Here is a 26,313-nt window from a genome sequence, read left to right as displayed (position 1 = left end):
GTTCTTCTTTCGTTTGACCTCTGGACCAAGGTGAACATTGGATACAATTAAATTTGCAGTTTAGTGACTTCAAGCCACTTGATGGTATCCTCATCAAGGTCCCTGAGTTCCTGCTCATCTTTTCTTCGACTTCAGTTGTTATGTTTAAAACAATTATTCAATGTGTTATTTTCCTTTTAACAGAACGGGATCTTTGCGTAGCGCAAGGTTTGTTCTGTGATGAAAACGCCCACTGCGAAGAAGGTGGAGTCCAGGCAAAATGCGTCTGCAACGAAGGCTACGTCGGTGATGGCATTACGTGTAGAACAGTTGGTAAGTCGCTGTTAACAGCCCCTTTGTAGCCTTCATTCAAAAATCAAACATGACTCACTGTAGTGTTCATAATGTGTTGAGGATGGATATAATCCATGGGATTAGTATTGCTTGATCATCAGTAAAAACCCTGTTCAAGTTTGAATCATTTTTTTGCACGTGAATGATGTCTCAATGAAGCCACAAGGTCAAGCGAGAATTAAATTGACATTTCCCGAACGGTGTTGGTATGACGTGAAATGCGTTTCCAATTTAACATGTGTTCTTAACTAATCATAATCAGGCCAGGAATTTCGAATGTGGGAGAGGACAAGGCCTTTCTCATTTAGCAAAGGGGCACTTTCATTAGAAAATCTTCAAAATTTATGGGAAGCTTTCGAAGGGGCGGCACGAGGGGCATAGAGGCCACGGTCTCCCCTGAAATTCCAAGCCTGCCTAGTTCCAAAATAGATCTTGACCGAGTTACAATTAGAAGATTGTCTGCAGATCATTGTTTTTACCTTTCATAATATTGCAGTGTACATGGAATTGTAGATTACAGAGTATTACAAAAAAAGGTATGATACGTTATTTGTAACAGATGAGATGTTTTATTCAAATTCTCCAGTTTCACTGAACACTCAACAAACTTGACCAATTTTACCAATTTGAGGGGATATGTTTTCGGGAAAAAGGTGAACAACGATTTGTTTCGAGGGGGCGGGGTAAAGTGAAATTTGTGCACCTTCGTTGTGTGACTTTTTTGGTCTTCGATGTTTTCTGATAGTCAAGTTATTCATATTGAAAATCATAATATTTACAGACAGGAAAATAGATTGCCAAGTATTTGAAGTGAATACAAAAGGTTTAAGAGCAGTTATTGATATTACTCAATTGTGACAAATGTATCATACCTTTATTATCTAACCTATGGTGTGTTTGGTTTTATCTTAATATCATACATACATCGGTTTTCATAATTCACCTTTAATAAAACCCACATTGCCTGTCACCTCAAATAATTCCCAACTAATACTTACTACTACCCAACCACCAAATTCCCACATTAGCGAAGCGTACCTGTGCGGACAGGCCCTGCTTTCCCGGGGTTCATTGCACGAACATCCGGCTAAACCTGGCCGAAATCGACCTGAATTCTGGTGCCGCTATCAAACTGTTCCGGTGTGGACGTTGCCCTCTTGGGTACACCGGGGATGGGGTCAGGTGTAGGGGTAAGTTTGGGGTTAGTGGAAGGAGGGTCCACTGGACCCTCTGTTCCCCCTGCACACGAGTTGCTCGCTCCTGCATGATTATTCGCTGCACGACTCTTCTGAATGGCGGGAGTTATGTTTCTGGATTCCAGTCTGGTGGTTTCTTTCTATAAAAAAAATCCGTTATTTTGTTCCAAGCCCAGGCTACCCTTGTTTTGCCAGGCTCAATAATGAGCAAATGTGTCTGTTTCTTTCTTGCTATGTACGTACACGATAAGACTCGATAATCTTGGACTTATTGTGTACGTACGATATGTTATACTTTATATCGTGTACGTACAAAATTGCTGATGCAACCCATTGAGACTTCTGTAATGTCGAACTGCACTTTAAAAACTACTTGGTCAGACTTGACCCGGATTCCAGGTCCAAATGGGGCCTGATCATTTAGGGGGTCAGACTGACATGAAAACCAGGCAAAAAGTTGGGTTTGACTGATCCTGAGTCAGTTTGATCCATGTTTGGGTCATGTTGACACAGTTTCCAGATCATACTGACCCAGAAATGGGTCAGACCCCACAAGACCAGGATCAGGGTCAAATCTGACCCGAGAGTTTTTAGAGTGTTCTCTCAGTCTCAATTATGTCCAAGGGCCACCAGACTATTTATCGCATGGATGCATGGTTAGCGAATCACAACGTTCTCGAGATAGAGACGCCGAGGTGCCAGCTAAGATTTTTTGTTTACGCATGTGGAATGGGTGTATATCAGCTATATTGTCATAAAGTCGTCATCTGTCACTCATTTTGTCAGGACCTGATTTTAGTGTTTTTATAGTCAATGTATTATGGAACAGTCGTAGTGTTTTTGATTTGTCTGTAGAAATGCATGGACTTTTAGTCTGTTACAGCATGACGGTCGTTGACGAAAGTGTCTTTTCTCAAGCTCTTTCTTGCTTTAGCCAGTTTAGTTATGTATATATTCTTGTTGTGTATGTATTTGCTGTAGGATAAAGGCAGTTTGCCTTCATAAATTCTAAAGAAAACGAAATCAAAGTGGAACTAGAACTATGTTAGGCCTGTGATCCCAGAGTTCCTGAACATATCCGCGCTATTTATCCCGTCAAAAGGTTTAGCCCAATGAACTGCTTTTCCAATCAAGTTTACCTTAATAGGAATACCCATTAAGAGCAGATTAGACAGTTGAAACCCATTTACAATTCGACTTATGATATAGCTTTGCAAACCTAGTAATTTAGTAACCAATACAACCCTATACAACCCCCATTGGAGACATACAGCTCGATAAAGTTTAACAAAATGCTTCCTCTTGCGAATTAAGTTGTAAATCAACCTGTCCCCTATACAGAAGTCATCCCTCTATTTATATAGACGCACAATGACGCTCGGTTAGTCGTTCGGCCCCCTCTTATTTTAGAAACCACTGATTTTAAGAGTAATTTTGACATCCGGAATCGTCTGTCACGACCGCGAACTTGTCACCATCTGCTTCATGTGGATTCACGGCATCTACGGGACTCCGTCGCTGTGTCCTATTTTTAAAACCAATGGGATAAGACGCACCCGTCATTTCCTGATACTTTTCCCCTTTTTATAATAGCCCAGTATGGATGATTTCTTATTAAGACAAAAACAAACAGTTCGACACAGGAATCGTCTGTCACTAGATCCATCTACGAGGTTCCGTATATAGGCCTACTGAGACCTATTTTTAAAACAATGGGATATAAGACACACCTGTCACACGCCAACATTTCTTGATCTTTATTGTCCTGAGAGAGCAAGGTGTCATGAAACGGGGGCCAGGTCCCCCTTTATTAACAATAACCCCATATGGATTATTTCATATTAAGACAAAAACAAACTCTCTGACACAGGAGGCTGGCCTGCCGGGTTGTTGCTATAGATTAATGCAATACAGGTGTTACACGTTTAGGAGTGTTATGATCTGTGTTTTTTTGTAGATCAAGGACCTTTCAAGTTCAAACTCTGTTAAACTCAAGCTCGAGTTCCAATTAGGTTTGAGTCGGATTCATGGTCTGTTGGCAGACTCCAACCTTGAACTCAGACGATGTAATTAAGCACAATTGGACTAACCTTCAGTCCTTTAGTCTGATTTAACCACATGCTTTAACAAAGTCCAGACTTGTACAACCTCAAAACTGCTGACCCACCCCCAACAAAATAAATGAAAACAATTATAACTTAATAATTATGTCAAAAACGTTGCACTGATGTGCGCTCTCCAAAAGAAGAAGAAACAAATATGCAAGTTGAAATATAATGGGTTTCAAAATGAACCAATTTTCAGGTTCGAAGACGGCTAGTTTTGATGAAAGTTTAACTATTTATCACATTCCTTTCACCAGGGGTGGATTTCACAAAATAGTTGCATCTCAATTTCATCTCGAGTAAGAAAGTGTGACTAGTTCTAACTATCCTAACTCGGGAACAGCTTTAAGTTTCTAATAATCCCTAAAGAGTCCTAGGACTATAGTTAGGACTCTCTTTTTGAAATCAACCCCATATCTCTGTATGTAATAGGGTTGTAAGTTGCAGTCAACCGCCATGTCGGGGTTCAAACAGGTTGCTTGGATGTTATGATTTATCTTTCAACATCATTGGTTGACTGTGATATTTAGGGCAGCAGCCACCCCCTGGGCAGCCAAGAAAGAAAAAAACACAAATTGATGACCTTTCATCTGGTGTTTAGAAATTAATTTGGGGATACATGACAAGGAACATGGAACACGCGCGTAATAAGAAATAAATCTTGAAACCCAAATTATTGCTCACAGGAAGAACACTGTTTTTGGTATTACCATTGACAGGCTGTATTTTTGTTTAAGTGCATAAAGAGCAACTGTGGCGTGGGTATAATTTATTAATTTAGAGTCTGCGACTACGAAGTGAATTGGAAAAGGTGTAAACTTACACTATTATATTCATTCTGTTGAATAAGCTTGAAGCATTATGATAAAGGAGATTTTACAGCAATGTATGTGCTATTTTTGCGTTGCTATCTCATAAGTTGTACTGCTGGCTAAAACAAAAACGTAACACGATCGATCGACGAGCCATAGCCTCCGCACACTCCACCTGTCAAAAAGTTGGTACTTAATCTATCCCCAGCACCCCCAGGTATACCGCTTATGAAGTTGCCTCATTTGAAAATCGTTGATCACCTTCTTGCATGCGCTACATGTACTATAGTGGACTTCTTGACCCCCCTGATTCTGAAAAGCAAACATAAAGTACCGGTTGCATTTTCCGTTTTACTGTTGCATAAAATGAAAATAAACATACACATTCTTGGTCTATCAAAACACTGTGCACACGGCACGCTGTGCGTCGGTTGTTCGGGGAGAGACTATGTTTATACGAAGGCCTATTGCCCCCCACATTGAAAAAAAAGAAAAAACTTTCTTATCTTGTACGTACATTCTAACTTATTGTGTACCTGCATGATACATTTGGACTTATCGTGTACGTACATGTAAACAATAAGTAATATGTACGTACGATAAGTTATCTTTTGCGTATAGTCAATAAGTCCAAACTTTAGTCGTATGCTGTAGGCCCTACATACACGATAACGCAGCGTGTACGTACACCATAAGATTGACTATACGAACACGTACACGATAAGTATCGTAAACGTACACGATAAGTTTGTTGTACGCACACGATAAGTTATGTCGTACGTACACGATAATTCCAAACTTATCCAGTCTTATTGTGTCCGTACACAACACGAAAGAGAGATACTCTTGTTTTCCCTGTACCAAATGCTTCCGTAGTTTCACTTCCTTTTTACTTCCTCGTCGTGCTAAAGATATTACGTTGTCATTGGTGTCTCTATCCAATACGTAATAACTCTGTCATTTCAATTTACACTCTGCATCTGTATAAAAAAACAGAAAGATGAAAAAGTATTTAAAATATTAGACTAGAGGATGATGAAGTGTAAGTTGATGCCAGTCATGCCATTTCAGTAACTGTTTTTGCCATAACTAAACACAGGTCAGTCAGACTAATTCCAATGAAAGTTTTGGTTCCGCTGGACAATCTGTTACATATATCACCATTCAAATTGGGAAAAGTTTATACTGGTGACGTTTTGTCTACAACCCTTTGCAAAATCCATCAAAATTTCCATTCAACTTCGAACTGGTTTTTGTTCCGCGAGCAACCAATCATAAAAACACAATTGCCTGTCAGTCTTCTCTGTCACTTGCAGGCAAAACGCTTAAAATGACAGAGTTGGAAATTGATAATGACTTTTCACTCGGTTCGGATGACAACGACCCGCCGTGTCTTCATTCTCTAGCCCCGGGAGCAAATTACCGGCGTACCGCTTAAATCGTGACTTAACCGCAGTATATGTAGTCATATTTCTCACAGAAATTAGAGAGGCATTGAACCAAACTTTAAAAAACAAATCACCTAAAAACGCTACAACTGTCAAGGTTGGCCAGTGGCCAGTCTACAGCTTAACATTCTTAATAACGATATTAACATTATTATTCGTTATTCGTGCTTAGAAACAATGTTCTGAAAGTTAGTAAATAATCTGGATATTATTCGTTTGTGAAGATGTTCTTCCCATCAAGGGAACTCTGGAAACTCCCCAAATGGAAAATAAACAAACCTTAAGGATTATGAATTGCACAAATCAAGAAGTTGTGATTCAGTAACTAGACGACAATATTCTAGTCATTGTGAAATCAGCGGTTAGCTTGGGGAATTCGGATCGGCTAGAGTTCGCCAAAATCTGTTCCAATTTAAAAACTGAGCATCGGGACAAATGCCAACAGTATGACCGTGTCCCCAATAAAATAATTAAAATTATTGCTAACCTCTGCGCCAGATATCATTGACCGTAAATTATCACCATCGCAGGGTACAAATAAGTACCGTACGAGTTCTGGAATGTTTCGAGCAGTCAATAAGTCTTAGTACGAGTAATAACAGATAGCTCATCCATGTCTTCAGATAATTTGTCTCCGTGACAATGTTATGACTAAGACTAACTGTAAAATTCCGACTACTCCAATTTAACAGAGATTTATTCACTGACATTTGGGTTTAAAGTAGTACTTATAAAAGAAAAATGTTACAATCATTGCACTTGAACAAGCCAAATGGTAGAATATTCAATTTAAATCATTAATTTTTAGCCAAGAGTTAAGTTTTAGCCCAGAGCTAAAACCAAAAACCCAACACTAGTCGTAGCCCAGTTCTAAATGCAGTCCTATACTTGTATCTGGTCTATATCGCACTGCATAACATTTTTGGGTCTACACTTAGGCAAGGTCCTGGCTACTTTAGGTTCAAGATTAGGGCTGTGTTGAGAGGTACAGAGCTTATTTGAGATTTGAGTTTATTTTCTTAACCAGGCTTTGATTATCAAAGTTACGCCTCGGCTTAACTATTCATTATATCAACAAGGCCAATTAGAACCGTGGATGTTACTCACTGCACGGTTCATATTCCTCTGACCCAAAGGTCACCTATGAACTTCCGGTCACTCCTATCCTGCCTGACATTCAACCGTGAATAGTTTCCCTCGGCATCTTCCCCCCAGAAGCTCCCCGCTGTCAACACTGTCGTCTCTCGCTGTCAAATTCTAAAATGAGAGAAAGTTGGTTACCCCTGGTCATAGGACCATTTGTCTCATTCCTTAAACCATCTCAGCTCCCTTGGGAGAAAAGCAGCCCGTGCTGCTAAGTATATAGTGAACCACCTATCATAGATATTTATTTAAACCCCCGTGTGAATGGAAGATATTATAGCTAAGTGTCTTGCTCAAGATGCACAGCTCAACCATTGGCTTCTCACGGACTCACTTTAAAGACACTGGACACTCTTGGTAATTTTCAAAGACCAGTCTCCTCACTTGTTGTATCTCAACATTATGCATAAATAATAAACCTGTGAAAATTTGAGTTCAATTGGTCGTCGAAATTGCGAGATGATAATGAAAGAAAAAACACCTTTGCCACACGAAGTTGTGTGCTTTCAGATGCTTGATTTCGTGATCTCAAAATTATAAATCTGAGGTCTCGAAATCAAATTTGTGGAAAAGACTTCCTTCTCGAAAAAAACTACGTCATTTCAGAGGGAGCCGTTTCTGACAATGTTTTATACTATATATTAACCTCTCCCTGTTACTCGTTTAAGTAAGGTTTAATGCTAATAATTATTTTGAGTATTTGCCCAATAGTGTCCACTGCCTGAAGTGCTGCAGCAGCAATAGTGGTTTCTTCGCCATCGCAATTCGTCAGTCTAAACCAAAGCCGTCAATCTCGGAACAGTCATAAGTATCACGCTAAAATGTGGTTTCTATTTTTATCCGCAATGTTGTTTCAGCAACTTATATTTCTGTCTCCACACCATACGAAGGCCATTGTGTTTAATTTTAGACATCAGTAATTAAGAAACCTGGCTGGCAGTTCCTCACCCGTGACCATCATATAAGTCTCAGGGGAGATGGCATAGTAGGGGACGATGTCTTCACATCTTGACCATGGGGAAGGAGGAAGCCATGTTGTCTTGTCTAATCATGTCAGAGAAGAATGACCTTATCGTTGATGACTTCACCGAGAGAGACTTCCGTATCCGGTGGTAGAGGTCACGATCGCTAGCCGTAACGGTAGCGCCTCTAGCGGCAGGTACCTGGTGGGACCCAACTGAACTTCAATGTTAAAACGAACGCAGGTTTATCTCACATTAAATGATTCGTCGAACAATCAAGAACATAATCATCAAAGTTACTTTTTTCGCGGCCTGTCAGTGTCATGGGAAGAATCTTTCACATCCAGCTATTGCCAGCTATTGAATTGCAATTTCAGGGGTGGATTTCTCAAAGAGTTCAGACTGGTGTTATTTCGACTTAGGACGGAGTTACTCGCCCTAACTTATAGTATAGGACTAGTCCTAAGTTGGGACTATCTTTGTGAATCGACTCCTGGCACAATTAGAGTCACATGTATACATGAACATAAAATGCGACTGCATGATACCGCATGACAAGGCATGTCTTATCTCTAAGCAAAATGCATCTACATGTAGTCTCAAAATGGGGGGGGGGGGGGGTTCTTGGTGGCACGTGGAGAGGCCAATATAAAGGTTCCTTTCCACTGCTATGGTGTCATTATTTCTTGAGGTACTTGACTTTGAGTAGTAAATTAGTTGATGTTATTTTTTGGTGTCTGGTCATGCTTAGATATTCGCCTTGTGTTACTGTAGCAAGATAGTTAATGTTTTATTTGGTCTCTGTTTACGCTTTTTATAGCACTCGCCTTTCTGCAGCTGCAACTTAGTTCATGTTTTCTTTGGTGTATGTGTATGTTTAGGTACTCACTATTCTGCAGCAAATTAGTGTATGTTTGCTGTCCATTGTGTGTTTATTTTAATGGGTGTGTGTAGAACCACTCTATGGTAGAACGAACATGGCGGATGGGAGATTTTACAATGTCACTCCAGTTAGACAGCTGCGCATGTTATTGCATGGTCGCGCATGCTCTGTCGAGTCCAACATGCCGCTGTCTGTGAATAAATTAGAGACAGCTTCATATTTTAATTGGGTTATTTTATTTTGAGAATGACTCCGGAATAGATTATCTCTGGCTGTGTTTGACTAGACAAACATTATTGACTTGTTGTAACCTCCAAACGGATGGGAAAAACGCAACGATATCAGGGTACTGTTATAAAGTACTTAATGGCCTTGCAAACAAAGTTAGAAAAAGAGGAAGATTTAATAATATTAGTTGGAGGAAAATTAAATAACGAAATGAGACTATGTGTAAAGAACACACAGCTCGGTGTTGTAGTCACTCTGTGGACCTTCCTTTGCTGTGAACTCTTAAGGCTTAACCCATCATTACTTCAACACTGTTAAAGACACTGTGTGGACGTGTGTAAGCCCAAACAGTGTTTCAAGTCCCTTTATGATATTTAGTGGACCTCTTTTGTTCTCAGGTCCACAGTCCGTATGGAGTAAAAACACTGTGTAAATGTGTGTTAAGTCCACATAGTGGTTCAAAACCCTACACGATGTAGAGCTATGTTCTTTTTAGCTCCACACTTCGCGTGACGCTTAAAGTTGAAGACAGACCCTCATTCCCGCTATCAATTAAGCACGAATGCATTCGTTAGATCCATACAGGATCAGGGATTCACAGCGATAAAACATCATTGAATTTTGGAACAGTAATTATAATTGCCATCCTCTGGTTTTCAATCAACTCGCCATCCAATATTCACCTCATCGAGTTGCCACAGTTGATTGGTCGTTTGCCAATAATTGTTCCAATTGCTGCAATCAAAATAAGCAATTTATGATTGTGTGTGCTTAAAACGCTTTTAAAATGCTTCAAATTGTCCTCGGCTTTGACAGCACTTTATAGACGTTGTAAGCCTTGTGAACTTTTTGATTGAAACAAAACTTTTTTGTGTGACATTTACCTTTTCTGAGCTCGATCAAGGCATGCTGCTGTTACCCTGAGTATTGACATTTGATCACCTTTAACACTTTTTTTACTGAAACCAGATCTTCAGTACGTGATGATTGATTGAAAGAACTGTTGAATTTGATACTCTTTCCGTGCAGATATCAACGAATGCCTAACTGGGAACTACGAGTGTCACCAGAATGCAACCTGCATCAACACGGTGGGGTCTTACGAGTGCCAATGCAACCAAGGTTTTGTAGGAGACGGCAAAAGATGCGTACCAATAGGTAAGGATGAAGAGTGGACTCAAGAAAGAGTCAGAACTCCGTCAAAGACCGTCATGAGACTGTTTGAAAAAAATCGGCCAAATCCCTCTCGCATGCCTTAAATAACCCTTAGCACCCAGTACAATTACCGTAGAGCCCCGTGATTTTGCTGTGGTGCCCTTTGCAAAGGTCCAACACAAATTATGTTGTTGCTCATATGAGTGCCCTATTATCAAGAGGAAAATTGCTGTGCCCCAATTCAAGAACTATTACAGTGTCATCAATGCAAGATCTTCCTTTGGAAATAAGTGTTGATCATTGTTAATTATTATTGGAGTATAATGACTTTCGTTTCATTTATAAAAGCACTCTGCATTTTGCTAATGTGATAAAGGAGTACAGGCCTGTATGCTTCGTTTTTGATAGGAGCAGGGCACCTAGGCATGTTCTTCTTGGTAAAAGGGCACCCTATGATGAAATCGTAACTTTTCTACTGTATCATTTCATGAAGGCAATCGCTTGCCTTCGTTGCCTCCGTGAAGTATCATGCCTGGGAAAAGAACAATTGGGTATGGCTGAATACACCAAGAGAGACAGTCGAAGATGAAGATCGGTTTATAATGTCAAGGTTTGGTCATCACTATAAATAGGTATCATTAAGTGATTAGTTTACAAATGACTGCATGACCCAATTATCTCCGTGCCGATCTTTCGTCATCTGATGATGCATAGACACAGTATCTAAAATACGTGCAAGATCTCGAATATTTCGTTTAAAGATACTGAACACTATTGGTAATTACTCGAAATAATTGTTACATTAAAACTTGCCTGGTAACGAACGATGGAGAGTTGTTGATGTACAACACATAGTGAGAAACGGCTCCCTCTGAAGTACCATAGCTTTGGGGAGAGAGGGGTAGCTTCTCACTCAAATGTTAAAATTAGACTTAAGCTGAAGCCTTTATTTTAAGGCATCTGGAAATCAAGGTTTTTCTTTCGTTACTCTCTTGCAACCTCTATGACCAATTGAGCCAACGTTTTCACATATTTGTTTAAAGGCAGTGGACACTATTGGTAATTGTCAAAGAATAGCTTTCAGAGTTGGTGTATCTCAACATATGCATAAAATAACAAATCTGTGAAAATTTGAGCTCAATCGGTCATCGAAGTTGCGAGATAATAATGAAAGAAGAAAACACCCTTGTCACACGAAGTTATGTGCGTTTAGATGCTTGATTTCGAGACCTCAAGTTCTAAACCTGAGGTCTCGAAATCAAATTCGTGGAAAATTACTTCTTTTTCGAAAACTATGGCACTTCAGAGGGAGCCGTTTCTCACAATGTTTTATACTATCAACCTCCCCATTACTCGTTACCAAGTAAGGTTTTGTGCTAATAAATATTTTGAGTAATTACTAATAGTGCCCACTGCCTTTAATATCGTATGGATATGTTGGGGTACACAGAAGTGAGAATACTGGGTATTTGACAACTACCAAATGTATCAAGCGCCTTCTCAATTATTTTGTTAACTTTTGTCGTTTAATTTTTTTTTCAGACCGCACAGTCTGTGCCGACACTCCCTGCTTTGACGGTGTACGATGCTTCGATATCCCATTGAATCTAAACAACATCGATCTCGACTCGGCCACCATCGTTAGGCTCTACCGATGTGGAAGCTGCCCCGCTGGGTTCGAGGGTGACGGCAAAACGTGCGCGGGTATGGACAAGTTTGATTGCATTATCTTTGACACTGTAAATTAGGGCTACTGTTTCATTGTTGCTGGTTTATCAATACAAAAGCAGAACACATAAATAGTTTAAAGCTTGATCGCCTTCGGATACCTTTTGAGACACCACGTTGGAGAATTTGTTTAGGTATTAACTTAACAACAGTGTGCGTAAAGTTATTGACATGATCGCAATAATAATTTATATGATAACAAAGGCTTGCCATAGAATTTACTCAATAATGCCGTACCCGACCTAATGACTTCGGCTCTGGCTATGGCTAGCCGCTTGGAAAGAAAACCAAGTCTCCAACATTGCCTCTGAAGCCAACAGCTGTCAACGTAGCTGAAATCTGCTGCCACCAGCGTCCAAATATAGCCTCCTATTTACGATTCAGGGCCAATTGTAGCAAAGTCATGTTGTGTCACCATACCCAGACAAGGTTCTCCCTGGATAAGAGTCAAGGTACACTGATCAACAATTGTCTTCGTCAGTTCATCATGGATCAGACAGAGGGTGACAGAGGATGCATCCACCAATCAAAAAGTTTCAATTCTCCATGTTCCTCTTTCCCACACCCCCCCGTCCCCCCTCCCTCCCCATCCCACAAAACCTTCTTAAAAATCGCAACTGAGACTCCCAGAACACAACGAAGACACAATAGGAGGGGGAACACCACGCTACATACCGATAGTCAATCCTCCATGGGGGGGGGAGCTAGGTTTTAAAACCCGAAATTGTAGTTTGTTATGGATGTCTGATTTCATCATTGTCTGTCATTTGTATCCCCTCTTCAGATAAGAACGAGTGTGAAGATAACCGACAGAGATGCAACATCAATGCAGACTGCATCAATACTCCAGGCAGCTATAAGTGCAAATGTAAAGAAGGATTCGCTGGAGACGGTCTTGTCTGCGTGCCACTCGGTAATTAATGAACTTCTAGTCGTCAACTATTTTTCTCAAGCGGATGGAAAATAATAGAAATGTGTCTTGATTTGAACTGTTTTTCCCCACTCTGCTTTAGGCGTGTCACACATCCCCAAATTCATCTGAGACCAGGGCCAAATTGTAGAGGTGCTTAAGCACATCAAAGTGTTTTGAGAATTTGTTATTGTTGTTTTTGTTACCAGAATAAGATTACCAACAGTCTCAAATTGCGTGTGTGGTTTGTTTAACTAAGTTGCACTTGCAAGACTTGTGTTAAATCTTAGTTTCGGCTCTTATCACTCGTATCACTCCTCTGAAATGATGCCCTAACCCTAATTCCATAGAGTTGCTTGATCACAACAAAGTAGCTAAAACATAAAACAACCAGCCAAAATGCTGTGTCACAAGTACCGTGTGTGACCTGTTTCTTGCTAATTTTTGCAGAGCGGAAAATGTATAAGCAATTTTGTGTGCAGACTAAAATGCATCTAATTCCGGTTAAGCATGTGAGAGTACCATAAACTGGAGCAAAATATAAAGTGATTGGGGGGGGGGGTGTTGAAACCCCCAGGTCTGAATTAGTTGAGCCACGCCCCTTAAAGGGAACTTTTTCCAACCTGACTTTACCGACTAAGTGGCGTCACTCGCCACCACTCCAAATCGAATAATGGTATCTCAATTGATGATGTATTCCCAATTACCACGAGAGTAATACGATTCGTTAACTTGTTAACGGTAGGTAGGAATAAACCAGGCTAGGGATTCGCCATCGGGGTAGTATACCCCCTAATGAATATTAGATGTCCCAATTGGGGGCGTTGCCGTTATTGGCTTGTCGTGCTGTAGGGGTTGACCCCAAAGGTGTACAGTGAATAAAGGTATCTCATTTTATGATGCATACCCAACTACCACGAGAGCAACACGATTTGTTTACTGGCTAAACGGTTAGGTAGAAGCAAACATAAGGAATCGCCACCGGGTAGTATCCCCCCCCTCCCTCCCTAATGAATAATGTGTCTCAATAGGGGGCGTTGCCGTTATTGGGTTGTCGTGCTGTAGGGGTTGAACCAAACGGTATATACAAAGGTTTGTGATGTCTATAGTCTGTCCCCTCCGTTGGTTTGGCTAACGAGGTGGAAACCAGTCATCGGCACAGGGACTGACACGTTCAGGGACGAGATTGGACCCGTTTGTCAGCACCTTTTGCTCGGCTAAAATTACCTTTTGTGATTGAACTTAAAAGAGTGGTTAAGCGATAAATAAGACTTTACATAACCGGTGACAACTACGACCATCGGCTTAAAAAAGAAGCACACATCTATCGTTCGAGAGTCATTTGAATATCTTTTGTAATTACTCAACAAGTTAATGACATGGAAACTTATACTTGGTTAAGAACATTGCTGGAAATTACACCCTTTGAAGTAATGCGCTTACAGAGAAAGCGGTAATCTTGTCACCCTCAAAGTTTAATCGGAGAAAGGGGTTCAGGCATGAAGCCTTTCTCATAAAGCACGCAAATCTATGCCACATGGGTATTTTGTGCATACGTTGGGAAGCCGCACTGATGCTGGTTTTTGAAAATATTACCGAGTATTATGTCCTCCTTTTATTAATAATGACATGGTCTGTAACATGACTGTCGTTTAGGCTTTTAAGAAAATGCAGACCAGCTTAAAGCAGGTAGGCCCCCTATCATTAAATTTCACAATATAAAGAGTGTAGATTTTTCGCGCCAGATCAAGAATGTAGACCTTTCGCGCCAGATTGAGGATGTAGATCTTTCGCGCCATATCAACCGTTTCGCGCCAAAAGGTGTGACTTAAGAGAGAGCAGCAGCGATCTCTCCCAAATTAAAACAGTATCCGCGGTCCTCACACTATACAGCCTGGCACCTGTCTCTACTGAACATGGGCGGCAATTAATCTACAATAAATCATGAGTCACAGTGCAAAGGAAACGCCCATGGGGGTGAACAGTTGTTCCTTTTTTTATATTATGATGTACAGCATTATGTTCCACTTTTCTAAACTGGACTCATGGGATGATAAAAAACGTGGTGTATGAGTTCCGCTCTTTTTATGCGGCTGTCTTTTCAGGAAGACCTTTTTGATGTTTCTTTCATCCTTAGACTTCGTTCAAGTCCCTTGACCTTTAGATTTCCCCACAGTTGGCCCCTTTATTGCAGCTCTGTCTAGTCGTTTGAGGCATTGTCAGCAGTTTTTGACAGACATTGACCCGAGCGGAGTCTACACGCTGTCATGCGAGTTCATGCTCGTAGTGTCACTGATGGAGTTATCCATCTGAGAATTGAGTTGGTTGTAGTATTTGGTTGAGATAGTTATGTGGTCTAGATCTGCTCTAGCATGACAAAGGTCGTGGGTTCGTATCCTACCCGAGCGATCGGGTATTAGTATTGTGCATAATAACAGTGCTTGTGACACATCGGCGTAGGAAAGACCAGTTAATACTTTTGATCCCTGATGCAAAATTTACATCTATAACAGAGATGGTTGTAGTTTAACACTCGGGACATTTACTATTATCACCATTTATAGTAATATTACGTGTAGGCCTATTCCTTAGTGGGTCTCTCGGAGGGCACATTTTTTTGATGAAAGTTTTCAGCTGTGATATGCTGACGCTTTTCCACACAGTACTCCCTGGGCTGTGTCATGCCAACAGCCAAATTGTATAACTCAAATTTTTGTGAGCTGAAGGAGCTCAGCACAAAACAGTAGTTGCTCACCAGAATAAGGTTGTCAGCCGAAATGCCATTCCGCATTATTTTTATGCGATTGTTTCTTGCTAATTTCTGCTCAGCCGAAAGGTGTGAAGCTCACTTATTTGCTTGAGCAACTCACTGAAATTTAGCCTTGATTGTGGACGGTTCCTTTGTGTCCAAACAAATGATAGTTTGACATAATGGTCGCAGGATCATGTTATGCATTTTCGAAACGTCAGCATCTACATATTAAACTGATCCAGTGTGATGTGTTGCATAAAAGGCGAAACTATATATTGTTGTGAATTTATATTAGCTATATTTTCCCCGTAGACCCCCGTACATGCGCAGAGCAGCCCTGTTTCATAGGTGTAGATTGTGAGGACATTCCACTGCAGAGGATTCTAAACTCTCCAAACTGGAGACAGCTTGACGTCATCGAATTGTTCAGGTGTGGAAACTGCCCCACAGGGTACCAGGGAGACGGTGACACGTGTGCAGGTATGCTTCATAAGATAAAAATTACTTTAAAAAATACTTTAATAGTGTGGGATGATGAAGCCACCAGGCCGCCATATTACCTCTCCACTCAACAGACATATAGAGAGTCATTGGAAGAGAAACGTGAACCATTGGGCATGAGTCTAACATGATTTCCTCTTGGTTGAATGTGTTTCGTGGGGTCTAGGGGGGCCTCTATCCTTCTTAAACCGTTTTAGAGGGGATTGTGTTCACCAAAAGAAACATCGCTTAAGTCACACACACTGTTTAATGAAGTACGATTGTGTAACGGTGGCTCCCATGCTGCATCGCAAGGTTCTATAGGCGTCTCATTTTGTTCTGATTCAGATGATGTGCCTGGTGTGGCATGCAACATTTCCCTTGCTCACTTCAATCCACGCTGTAATTATTTCACAACCACAGTTGTGCACCAAAATACATTTGTAGAAATAATATAGAACATTCCATACAGGAGTATATGCTCTAATAATCATGTAGCTCCCAATCTATAATGTTGATTTTTGTAAAAAGGCCCAAAATGAAAGATAACAATATTTCGAATGTCTCAACTAAGTTTCTGAATCGACGCCTTACAAGAATGAACCGCGATTGTATAAGCACGTGGGTAAGATTTGTTTAAATGTTAAATGTGGCCATCCTCTTTCGACTTGCAGATATTAACGAGTGCGCACGCGGACTTGACAACTGCCATGCAGATGCGACTTGTATCAACACACCGGGGAGCTATCGGTGCGTTTGTAATGACGGCTTCGCTGGTAACGGTGTCCTGTGTGTACCAGTTGGTGAGTAGTCACTTTTCTTTCTCTCTTCTTGGGGTCATCCTGGGACCCGCCAATTTTCTATTATTATCTGCTAAAGCAGAAAATACGGCTGAAATATCCATGCTTAGCAATAATGAGCAGTATACCAGTCAGCCATTTTTATTTTTTTGAAAAAAACTTATGTAGTTCTTTTACGAACAGAATCCAACGTTTACATTTTACTAATAAAATAATGATGATGATGATGATGATAAATCAGGACTAATTCTTATTTCGTAAAGTGTGTATTCTTTCTTTGACCAGATCCAAGAACTTGTGCTGACCAACCTTGCTTCGGCGGCCGAGTACAATGCCAGGATCTTCAGCTTGGGGTTGTTGTACGTAACACTGATCTGGCTACTGCTACACTCATCAAGCTCTTCCGATGCGGGGCGTGTCCCGCTGGCTACTACGGTAACGGAGAGGTCTGCCAGGGTAAGTTCAGATCTTATAAAGAAAAATATGCACAAAATTATGCTTCGACAGTACAAGCATGTAAATCAAGCATATGTCGGGAGAAAGATATTTATTTGTTTATTTATTTATGTAATTTAATTAAAGATCTTTATACAGGATACAAAAATCTGCATAAAAGCTGAATTACATTATGGTCCTGTGTTTTAAAAGAAAAGGATAAAGGAAAACATTACTTAAATAAATCAGAAACAAGCATATTGACAGCCATTTTTAACTAAGAGGTTCGTTTTACAAAGTCACAAATAATATAGATGTTACTCACACAAGTTATTTTAATTATAGGTGTGTTTTACTCCTTTTAATTTAGAGCTTCTTCAGACTGCAACAGCAGTATTGTTTACAATAATTTCATGATTATCAAAAATCCATGTGAACTTATCAATGAGCAGCCATGTTGTTTGTTAGAAAAACTTGTGCGTTTTTTATATCTTCATTGGAAAACAAATCTGAATGTGCGCCAAGTTCATTGCTTGTATCATCAAATGCAACATCTTGAAACTGTTTCCCTTTCTGTGCATCTAGTAAGTTTCTCAAAAGCATCCAAATGATTCAAAAGTAATTGAGATCTTACTATAAAAAGTTGACTGCTCTCCTCGTTGTTTTTGCCGTAGATATCGACGAGTGTGCTCTGAATCTCTTTGAATGTCACGAGAGAGCGACTTGTGTAAATACTGACGGAGGCTACGAGTGCATTTGCGACCCGGGTTACGCTGGAGATGGCAAACGATGCAGAGAGATTGGTATGCTGATCGATATTTCCTTATTCCCTTCTGTTGTACAATATAGGCTGCTGGTAAGGAGCCAATGACCACTGGGTTTTGGCTTGTGATTCTCACCTATAGGCCCTATTAATTTCATAGAGCTGCTTAAGGGTTACTTAGCACAACGAAGCTATGCATACAAAAAATAAGGTAACCAGCTAAAATACCATATTACGTGCAAAATGTAACTGGTATCAAGCTTAGTTGTGCTTAGCAACAAAAACTATACCATCGTTAAACTGAAAATATTTCTCGTTAGGAATAACATTTATAATGCCTACCACATGGATGTCCGAGTTCATTGGAACAAAAATATAAAAAAGGACCTCCTCATTATTGCCTTCAATAAAATTATATTCAAGTTCAAGATTTGCAAATAATATTGTTTTATTTTTGCAAGTTATGATCAGTTTCAACCCTTATCCCAAAACAGACCCAACAAGGTGTGCAGACAGGCCCTGTTTCGATGGAGTTCTCTGCACAGACCTGCCCCTGGTCATTGATACTCTTGACTTAGACATCACTGATGTTATCAAACTGTACAAGTGTGGTATCTGCCCACCAGGTTATCGCGGGGATGGTGAAATCTGCATCGGTATGTTATTTCAATGAAAATTTTTTCCTTAGGCCTACTGGACTAAAATGAATTGTTTCTCTCAACCGCCTCTACTTTGTTGTAATTTGACAACAGTCTTGGGTGCTCCACTACAGAAGGCCTTGTCCTTCTCATTGATCACACCCCCATTCATACATATTCATAATATTGGACTCAAGATGGGTCACAACTCGACTTAGTCTTTTTTTAAAGGCAGTGGACACTATTGGTAATTACTACAAATAATTATTGGCATAAAACCTTACTTGGTGACGAGTAATATGGGAGAGGTTGATAGTATAAAACATTGTGAAAAACGGTTCCCTCTGAAGAAGTGACATAGTTTTCGAGAAAGAAGTAATTTTCCACGAATTTGATTTCGAGGCAAAGTGTGCCTCGATTGACGTCACAAAAGGGGTAGGCGGAGTCACCGCCAAACAACTTTATCTATTTTTTTTTAACATATAAATCGTTACAAACAATTACTAAAAAAAATACTTAATTGTTCATTAACATAATTATATTCTAATGTTTGAATAAAACAAAGTTCTATTCCCAGGTGACTTTAAAGAGAGCTTACCGATAACGAAAACATTTTTTTTTTTTTCATCCACCAGATATTGACGAATGTTTGGAGGGACTGTTTTTCTGTGTTGAGAACTCCACGTGTCAGAATCTACCGGGTACCTACGACTGTGTTTGCAACGAGGGCTTCTTTGGGGACGGCGTTACATGCGTGCCTCTCGGTAGGTTTAATACCGTCATGTTGCTCATAGTCTTCCCGCTCCATTTTGACCATAATTTGAGACCTCTTTCGCCATCATGAGGCAAGCCATGTTGGATTCCAAAGTGTAATAGGAGTATGGTCCATCTGATTGTGGTGCAACTGTACTTTTGATAAGGTCCAATAGCAGTTCCCTCCAGGGGCAAATTTCATAGAGCTGCTTAAGGAAAAAAATTGCTTAAGCACGAAAATAGGAATGCTTATTTTTCACATGTTACTGGCCAAAATAAAGTCATGCCATATGCATTGCTTGTGACTGGTATTCAGCTGTTGTTTACTTAGCATAACAATTGAGTGGAGTCTTGTGCCGGTAATCTGGTTTTACGAAGCAAGGATTTTTTTGCTTAGGCAAATAATTTTGCTTAAGCAGCTCTATGAAATTGGGCCCACGTCGACCTTCCTTTCGTTGCATTCCCGAATGCGCTATCCAACGCTTCAATACTATTCAACTGCACGGGTTTATGTGGTAGAGCAACTGTACACTGAACAGGGCATGTATGCAACGATTGTTTTCTGAAAGGGCAAAGGCACCAAGACATTTTCTCCTCGGTAAAGGGCACCCTATGGGTAAATTGTAAATAATCTACTTAAACAGTTCGAGGACACCAAGGCAATGACCAGGGGGCAGATAGACAATCGCCTTCGTTGCCTCCGTGAAGTATCAGGTCTGTACCTACTTGGTTGAATGATGCATTTACCACATGATATCCTCATATCAGACTGGATACAGTGCGTTTATTCCACACAACCATTTGTATGACATTGATTGATATTAATAAATAAATTTCCAGGGTTAACCAGTGAAAATGCTATTAAGAGAATGGGACTAAATTTCACTTTTATCAGCCGGAAATAAATACCTTTGTTTGGTCTTTGTTTACAGATCCTCGCACCTGTGCCGATCAGCCATGTTTCGAGGGTGTCGAATGTACAGTAGTTGACCCTTACACTCTCGAATGGAAAACAATGGAGATTGTGAGGCGATTCGCATGCGGCGATTGCCCGGAAGGATTCGCTGGAGATGGAGAAGTCTGCAAAAGTGAGTAATCGTTTTTAAAGGCATGGAATACTTTTGGTGTTTTGTCAAAGACCAGTATTCATTACTGGGTGTATCCCGACGTGTACATACAAAGAAAATAAGAAGAAACAACATGTTGCATAGATGGATGCTTTCGTGTACATGAGAAAGGGAACGAAAACAAATTGACAATTTGTTTTTACAATGTCATGCGCCTTTGAACATCCTTGTCTGGATTTGGTGTATAATAAAACATTATAAAAATATCATTATCACTATTATCTCTCATTTCCCCCAGAAATCCCACCACCCATCGTGATTCCCGACAACGTCACCATGACCGTCGTGGTGATCGACCCCACCCCACTACCCCAGGATAGATCGCTCGTCCCCGATGCCACCGTCACGGCTTACGTCGCGGATGAGAGGACCGGAACACAGAGATACGCATCCGCCACTACCAACTACAGCGGTTTCACCAAGCTTGCCGTACCGCACAACGAGTCGGTCGTCATTACTGTCAGCCATGAGAGTTTCTTGACCAAGTCACAAACGTTCAAAGCACACCTAGTAAAGAGTAAGTTCAATCTGAAGTTGCTATTTCAAAAAGTGCCCCCCCCAAAAAAAAGAAAAAAAAAAAAAAAATGTGTGTGTTTACTTAAAGTTTGTTCCAAGGAATTCAGATATGTTAATGTTGTATAAATTATGTTATTGTCGTTTTGTGTTGTATATACCTTTGTGTATTTTTTTTGAGCGTCATGCATGAGGGACATTGGCGCTCTTCAATGAGCCAATACTTTAAAAAAAAAGTTGCTAAAAGGCTGTCCCATTTGTCTCGAACAAGAAATACACTCGAGCAAGTCCTCCAGGATTTATTTTCTATTCTTGAATACCTTAATTGATTTCGAATATAAGGTCATAAGTCGATACTTAGTAGATAATTGGTATCGTTTTTAATTCTCAGTATTATTTTCTTTCCTCTTTGCAATATGTAGATAACACTTTGACCGTCGAGGTCTTCAAATTCTCTGAGCTGACGGAATTCCTGTGGACATCAGCGACCAGCCGTGCCCTTGAATTCGGAGACTTACTGAGGCTTGAAATTCCAAAAGGTTCGTGGAAATAATTGTGTCGTCTGAATTCATATTATACAGTTTAAGTGTGTGTTTGCATCAATGTGATTCTTTGGATGGTGGCAGCAGACTTACCAGGTAACTTTTTCTTGTTTACTAAGTTGTGAGCACGCGTACTTTACCAAGAACAATGAGTAAGTCTGCTGCCACCTAGCGTTCTCAAAGTTCCACTGTTAATGGCACCGTTTGTATAAGCCTGAACATCTGACGTCACACTTCGAGGCGCATGAAATAAGCCAGAAATCTGCTTTTGAGCCAATGTACAAAATCACCTTTGACCCCACATCATTTCATAGCTTTCATGAGATTCACAGTTAAATCCGATGTATATGTGTATACGTAACAACTGTCCTCATCCTTATCCTTGCGATCAACTACGAGGAACGAGTCTACAGTTGTTTTGGTAATACATTTTCGTCACCACAATAAAGTATCACTCTAAATGGGGGGATTTAAACGTTCATCTTAAAGCATTGTGATTAGGGATATCCGAAGCATTTAAAATTAAAATCTAAAAGATTGAATATAAATCTTAAAACTGATTGTTTCCTAGCCACAATTTGTTTGATTGACTTTTAACTCACTCACATTTAGAGTGTACCCTTGTCCAAACAAGCTTAACTGTTGATGCTGGCGCAGCCATGGCGCAGCCATCTATCTTCCTCTTCCATTCAAGTCATTGTAAACCAAATTTCATTTGTTTTCCTGTTTTCTTCTGCACAGGTGGTCTGGCAGTGCGAAACGGAGAGAGAGTAACAATCGAGTGTCGTCCCCTCAATATGTCCCTCATCCAAGGACCCTCAGAAGGGCCAGAATTAATAGCTGGAATACGCAACGATGCTACAGGTAAACCCGGAGTAGTTCAAGTATTATGCCCAAAAGGTCAAATTACACGATAATTAATACAAGATAAAAACATCAAAATCTAAGTAGAACACAAAATAACCAGTAACCAATGTTAAAGAGCAGGAAAAAGGAAATGTTACACATTACACATACATGTAGATTTGTCAGCCTCAAATCAATTTTGACCAACGAAATGACTCGCAGATTCACATATTTAATATTTTAGTGAGAAATGGCCTCTTTCTCAAACTCGGTATCCCTCTGAAGTAACATATATGTTACTTCAGAGGGATCCTTTTCTCACATTGTTTTATACTATCAAAAGCTCTCCATTGCTCGTTACCAAATAAGTTGTTATGCTATCACTCTGAAATAGTGAGTAATTACCAATAGTGTACAGTGCCTTTAATCGGCACTCCATATCCTGTTATAAGTTTGGTGTGACTGACCGGTATTCCCGTTTGCTTCGCAGGTGAGATTGAGCTGACTGGGATCGAGGTTTTCGGAATGACAGAACTGAAGTGTCTCGTACCCAAAAGGTCGAGACAAAACCCCACGAAGAAGATCAGTAAACCCGCCAGAGACACCCAGCCGTTTACCATCTCAATGCCGGTCATTGACCTCGTTGATGACCCAGAGACTCCACTGTATGCTTGGCGTTACCATGACGAAAAGGGTAAACAATTCAATACAGTTCAATTTACATTAATGACATACTGTATGTCACAAACAAAATGACACAATAGACATTGTAATACTGGACAAAGTAGACTGTCAACTGAGTAACTATAGTTTTAACAAAGTAAAGATAAGAAATCAGTAAAGCAATCACCAAAGTGAGAAAGAAGTAGTCCACGTTGTGTCAAAACCTGTTTTTTTCCTTCTTTTTCTGATAATGATGGTGACATTCGTCATCGTTAATGTATAAATATTTGCAATGGTGTAAACAATGTTGTCTTAAGTAGATTTTTTTAAAATAAATTAAGTATAAACCACCAATACTTAAATACATACTACTTGCAAACAACAACGGGAAAGTAATAAATACAAGTTGTGAAGGAAATGCAGAAAGTCGAGAGACTTGAAACTCTTTCCCAGTAACCTACCCAAGTGAACAAATTGCAAGAATCCAACTCCCGAACGGAATAGCATTGTTATTATCCCGTTCTTCTTGCCTGAAACTGGTTGCCTGTAAGTTGCCCCAGTTGCCCATCTGACATGACCCTTTTTTGTACTGATGTTTCTTTATCACAAGTTCCACAAAATAACACCGTGTAACTATTTTACAGGCTACTGGGTGCTCGAGGGTGAGATCTCCGGAGTTACTGGCATAACGGGTGACGAGAGTGCCCCAGCCATTGCCAACGAGGAGCAGGTGACCCGTCTCATGTGGCAATACTTCGCCAGGAACTTTACCTACTCGTGGTGGGCATTCGGCAAGGCGTGGGATGCTTCCAGCTGTGTGACGGCGAGAGTGTGCTACGATTTCGCCTGTAGATTCCCAGTAGACAATGCACTGATCGAGTGAGTATTCGATACTAGTTGCTTATCCAAAGTCACTTCATATTCATATTCATGTGTAATTTTAATTATAATCTCTTTTGAGAAGAAGTGTTGGTTCTGAAAAAAAACTGTGGTTGACAACTCAACGTTTCCATCAGTATGCTCTGATCGTCTTCAGGAGAATGCTGTACTCAAGCTGCTGCTCAAGTACTGCATTGGAGACTAACTGGTACGGGCTTGGCTCGGTGGTGTGTGAAGGCGAGAACAGGGACAGGATAAGCCGGGCTTAGCTCGGCGAATCCTTTAGGCTGGAGCTGGAACTGAAACCTGACTTAAAACCTAAATTAAAACCCACTTGGAGGAGTGGGTGGGGAGTGTGTGCTCAGTCAACTAATCAGTTGGTTTAAAGCACAGGGGATAAGAAGAAAGTGGGGACGTGACCGCTTCGATGTGATACGGTTCGTTTTGTAAATTGTCATTTTGTTTCTTTTCGCTTCCAGGCTTTACGGGGTAGACTTCCGTTACACCGTTTCACGTTACACGGGAGTTGACGGCATCGTGAGCTTCCAGTACAAGACCGGCGGGCAGATAGTGCTCAGAGCCCCCTGCATCAAAAAACAGATTGAGGTTCCATTTTCAGCGCAGTATCGTCCGTCTACATGTCCGGCTGGCGGCGATGAGGGCATCCTAACGCCGAGAAAGGGCGTAGCTGTTGACACTGCACTAGTAACTTTCATATTCACCGGTAAGTTTGTATTACCGTTCATCGCTATTCGAATTTCTGGATGAACATTTTTATTTTCAGATGGTTTTTTATATCGCCGAAAATCAGACGGGAAGAATATTAACCACCAATAAGAATCACAATCTGACAAAAAGGTTATTGCGGTAACGCTTCTCAGATTCACACTCGGGCATGCAGTTTAACTTTTATTATATAACCACATAATTCGAAGTAATTCTCAAAATGCTTAAACTATCGCAATTTGATGTACTCTCTTTAAGGGAAGGTACATGTAGTTACTCAGAACAATATTAACTTAAAGACTGACTTGGTAACGAGCATTGGAGAGGTGGGAAACGACTCCCTCTGAAGTGACGTAGTTTTTGTGAAAGAGGTAATTTCCCACTAAAATATTAAAGACTTCTAGCTAGAAGTATTTTATTACTATCTGAAAGCACACAAATTCGTCCAACAAGGGTGTTTTTTCTTTCATCATTTTTTCGCAATTTCGATGACCAATATTGAGCCCAAATTCTTACAGGCTTGTTTTGTTTATGCTGTTATGGTAAAATTCCAAGTGAGAACACTAGTCTTTGACAATTACCAAACGTGTAGAGTGCATTTTAACCTAAAAGAGTGGAAAAACACTTATTTTGTACGCCACATAAGCCATATGGCGGACAACTCTTTAGAGAGAAAGACGAGTGCCTAGAGTGAAGTTTAATCCAGTTGCACTCAAAAAGAGTGACACAGATTGACTGTCACTCTTTAAAGAGTCAAACTGACACACTCCCTTACATTTAGAGAGTATGCTTCTAAAAACACTTTTTATTGCCATAAATTGTAAGAGTGATTACAAAACAAAAACCTTCCCCTAGACAAAACGTTTAACTCATTCTAATGTTAGTATTGTTTTACCCGTATGTTTCTTCTTCAGACGATAGCACACCAGATCGCATATCACGAGAAACTTGCGGCCATCCCGGAGAGGTGCCCGGTGCTCAAATATTTGGAGACAACTTTTCTCATGGAAACGAGGTTAGTATAAACCCCGCATTTAAGCGTTTTTGGTCTTTCAGACGCCACAAACTTTAGCACACACTTAGATACCATGTAATACGTAACAATCAGAGAAAACTGGATCTAGGGTTGAATATCTTTTAAACTCGAGCTTTTCCTGCAAATTTCAGGGTAACATTTATAAACACTGGAGAGAGAATCAAAATTGAACGTTTTTAAACCCAAGCTTTCTACAACTTGCAGGATGGTGTAATATAGATACCAAAGAATGAATCAATCATAATACGTTTGGTGTTTTATAACTAACATAAATGTAATTGTTTTGGTAGAATCTGTTGTTATTTATTTGTTATAGCATGTGGTGCAAATTTTGATTTTTATTCTTTGACAAAACGTATGGTGTTTTATAATTACCATTAATGTACGTTTTCTTATTTAATACCATGTGGTGCAATTTTTTAACATTATTTAATATAACAGTGGCATAAGCCATTTT

General features: G+C 40.1%; 1 protein-coding gene across 4 annotated transcripts in view; it reads left to right on the top strand.

Moving 5' to 3' along the window:
- Positions 1-26,313, top strand: part of LOC139953178 (uncharacterized) — a 107,337-nt gene that overhangs the window by 78,531 nt on the left and 2,493 nt on the right. For 3 of the 4 annotated variants that reach the window (XM_071952630.1, XM_071952639.1, XM_071952620.1), the window contains 19 exons: positions 184-312; positions 1,362-1,523; positions 10,140-10,268; positions 11,808-11,969; positions 12,778-12,906; positions 15,968-16,135; positions 16,810-16,938; positions 17,221-17,391; positions 18,045-18,173; positions 18,628-18,789; positions 19,407-19,535; positions 20,457-20,612; positions 20,890-21,168; positions 21,587-21,703; positions 22,448-22,570; positions 23,043-23,246; positions 23,860-24,094; positions 24,574-24,818; positions 25,735-25,835. In XM_071952630.1, coding sequence (XP_071808731.1) covers positions 184-312; positions 1,362-1,523; positions 10,140-10,268; positions 11,808-11,969; positions 12,778-12,906; positions 15,968-16,135; positions 16,810-16,938; positions 17,221-17,391; positions 18,045-18,173; positions 18,628-18,789; positions 19,407-19,535; positions 20,457-20,612; positions 20,890-21,168; positions 21,587-21,703; positions 22,448-22,570; positions 23,043-23,246; positions 23,860-24,094; positions 24,574-24,818; positions 25,735-25,835 — 3,059 coding nt within the window. The remainder of the gene's footprint in view (positions 1-183; positions 313-1,361; positions 1,524-10,139; positions 10,269-11,807; positions 11,970-12,777; positions 12,907-15,967; positions 16,136-16,809; positions 16,939-17,220; positions 17,392-18,044; positions 18,174-18,627; positions 18,790-19,406; positions 19,536-20,456; positions 20,613-20,889; positions 21,169-21,586; positions 21,704-22,447; positions 22,571-23,042; positions 23,247-23,859; positions 24,095-24,573; positions 24,819-25,734; positions 25,836-26,313) is intronic. The other variant, XM_071952646.1, reaches the window with a different exon arrangement.

Source organism: Asterias amurensis, chromosome 2 (assembly GCF_032118995.1).
Source record: "Asterias amurensis chromosome 2, ASM3211899v1".
In the NCBI taxonomy this organism is placed as follows: Eukaryota; Metazoa; Echinodermata; class Asteroidea; order Forcipulatida; family Asteriidae; genus Asterias; species Asterias amurensis.
This window is presented reverse-complemented; position numbering and strand designations above follow the sequence as displayed.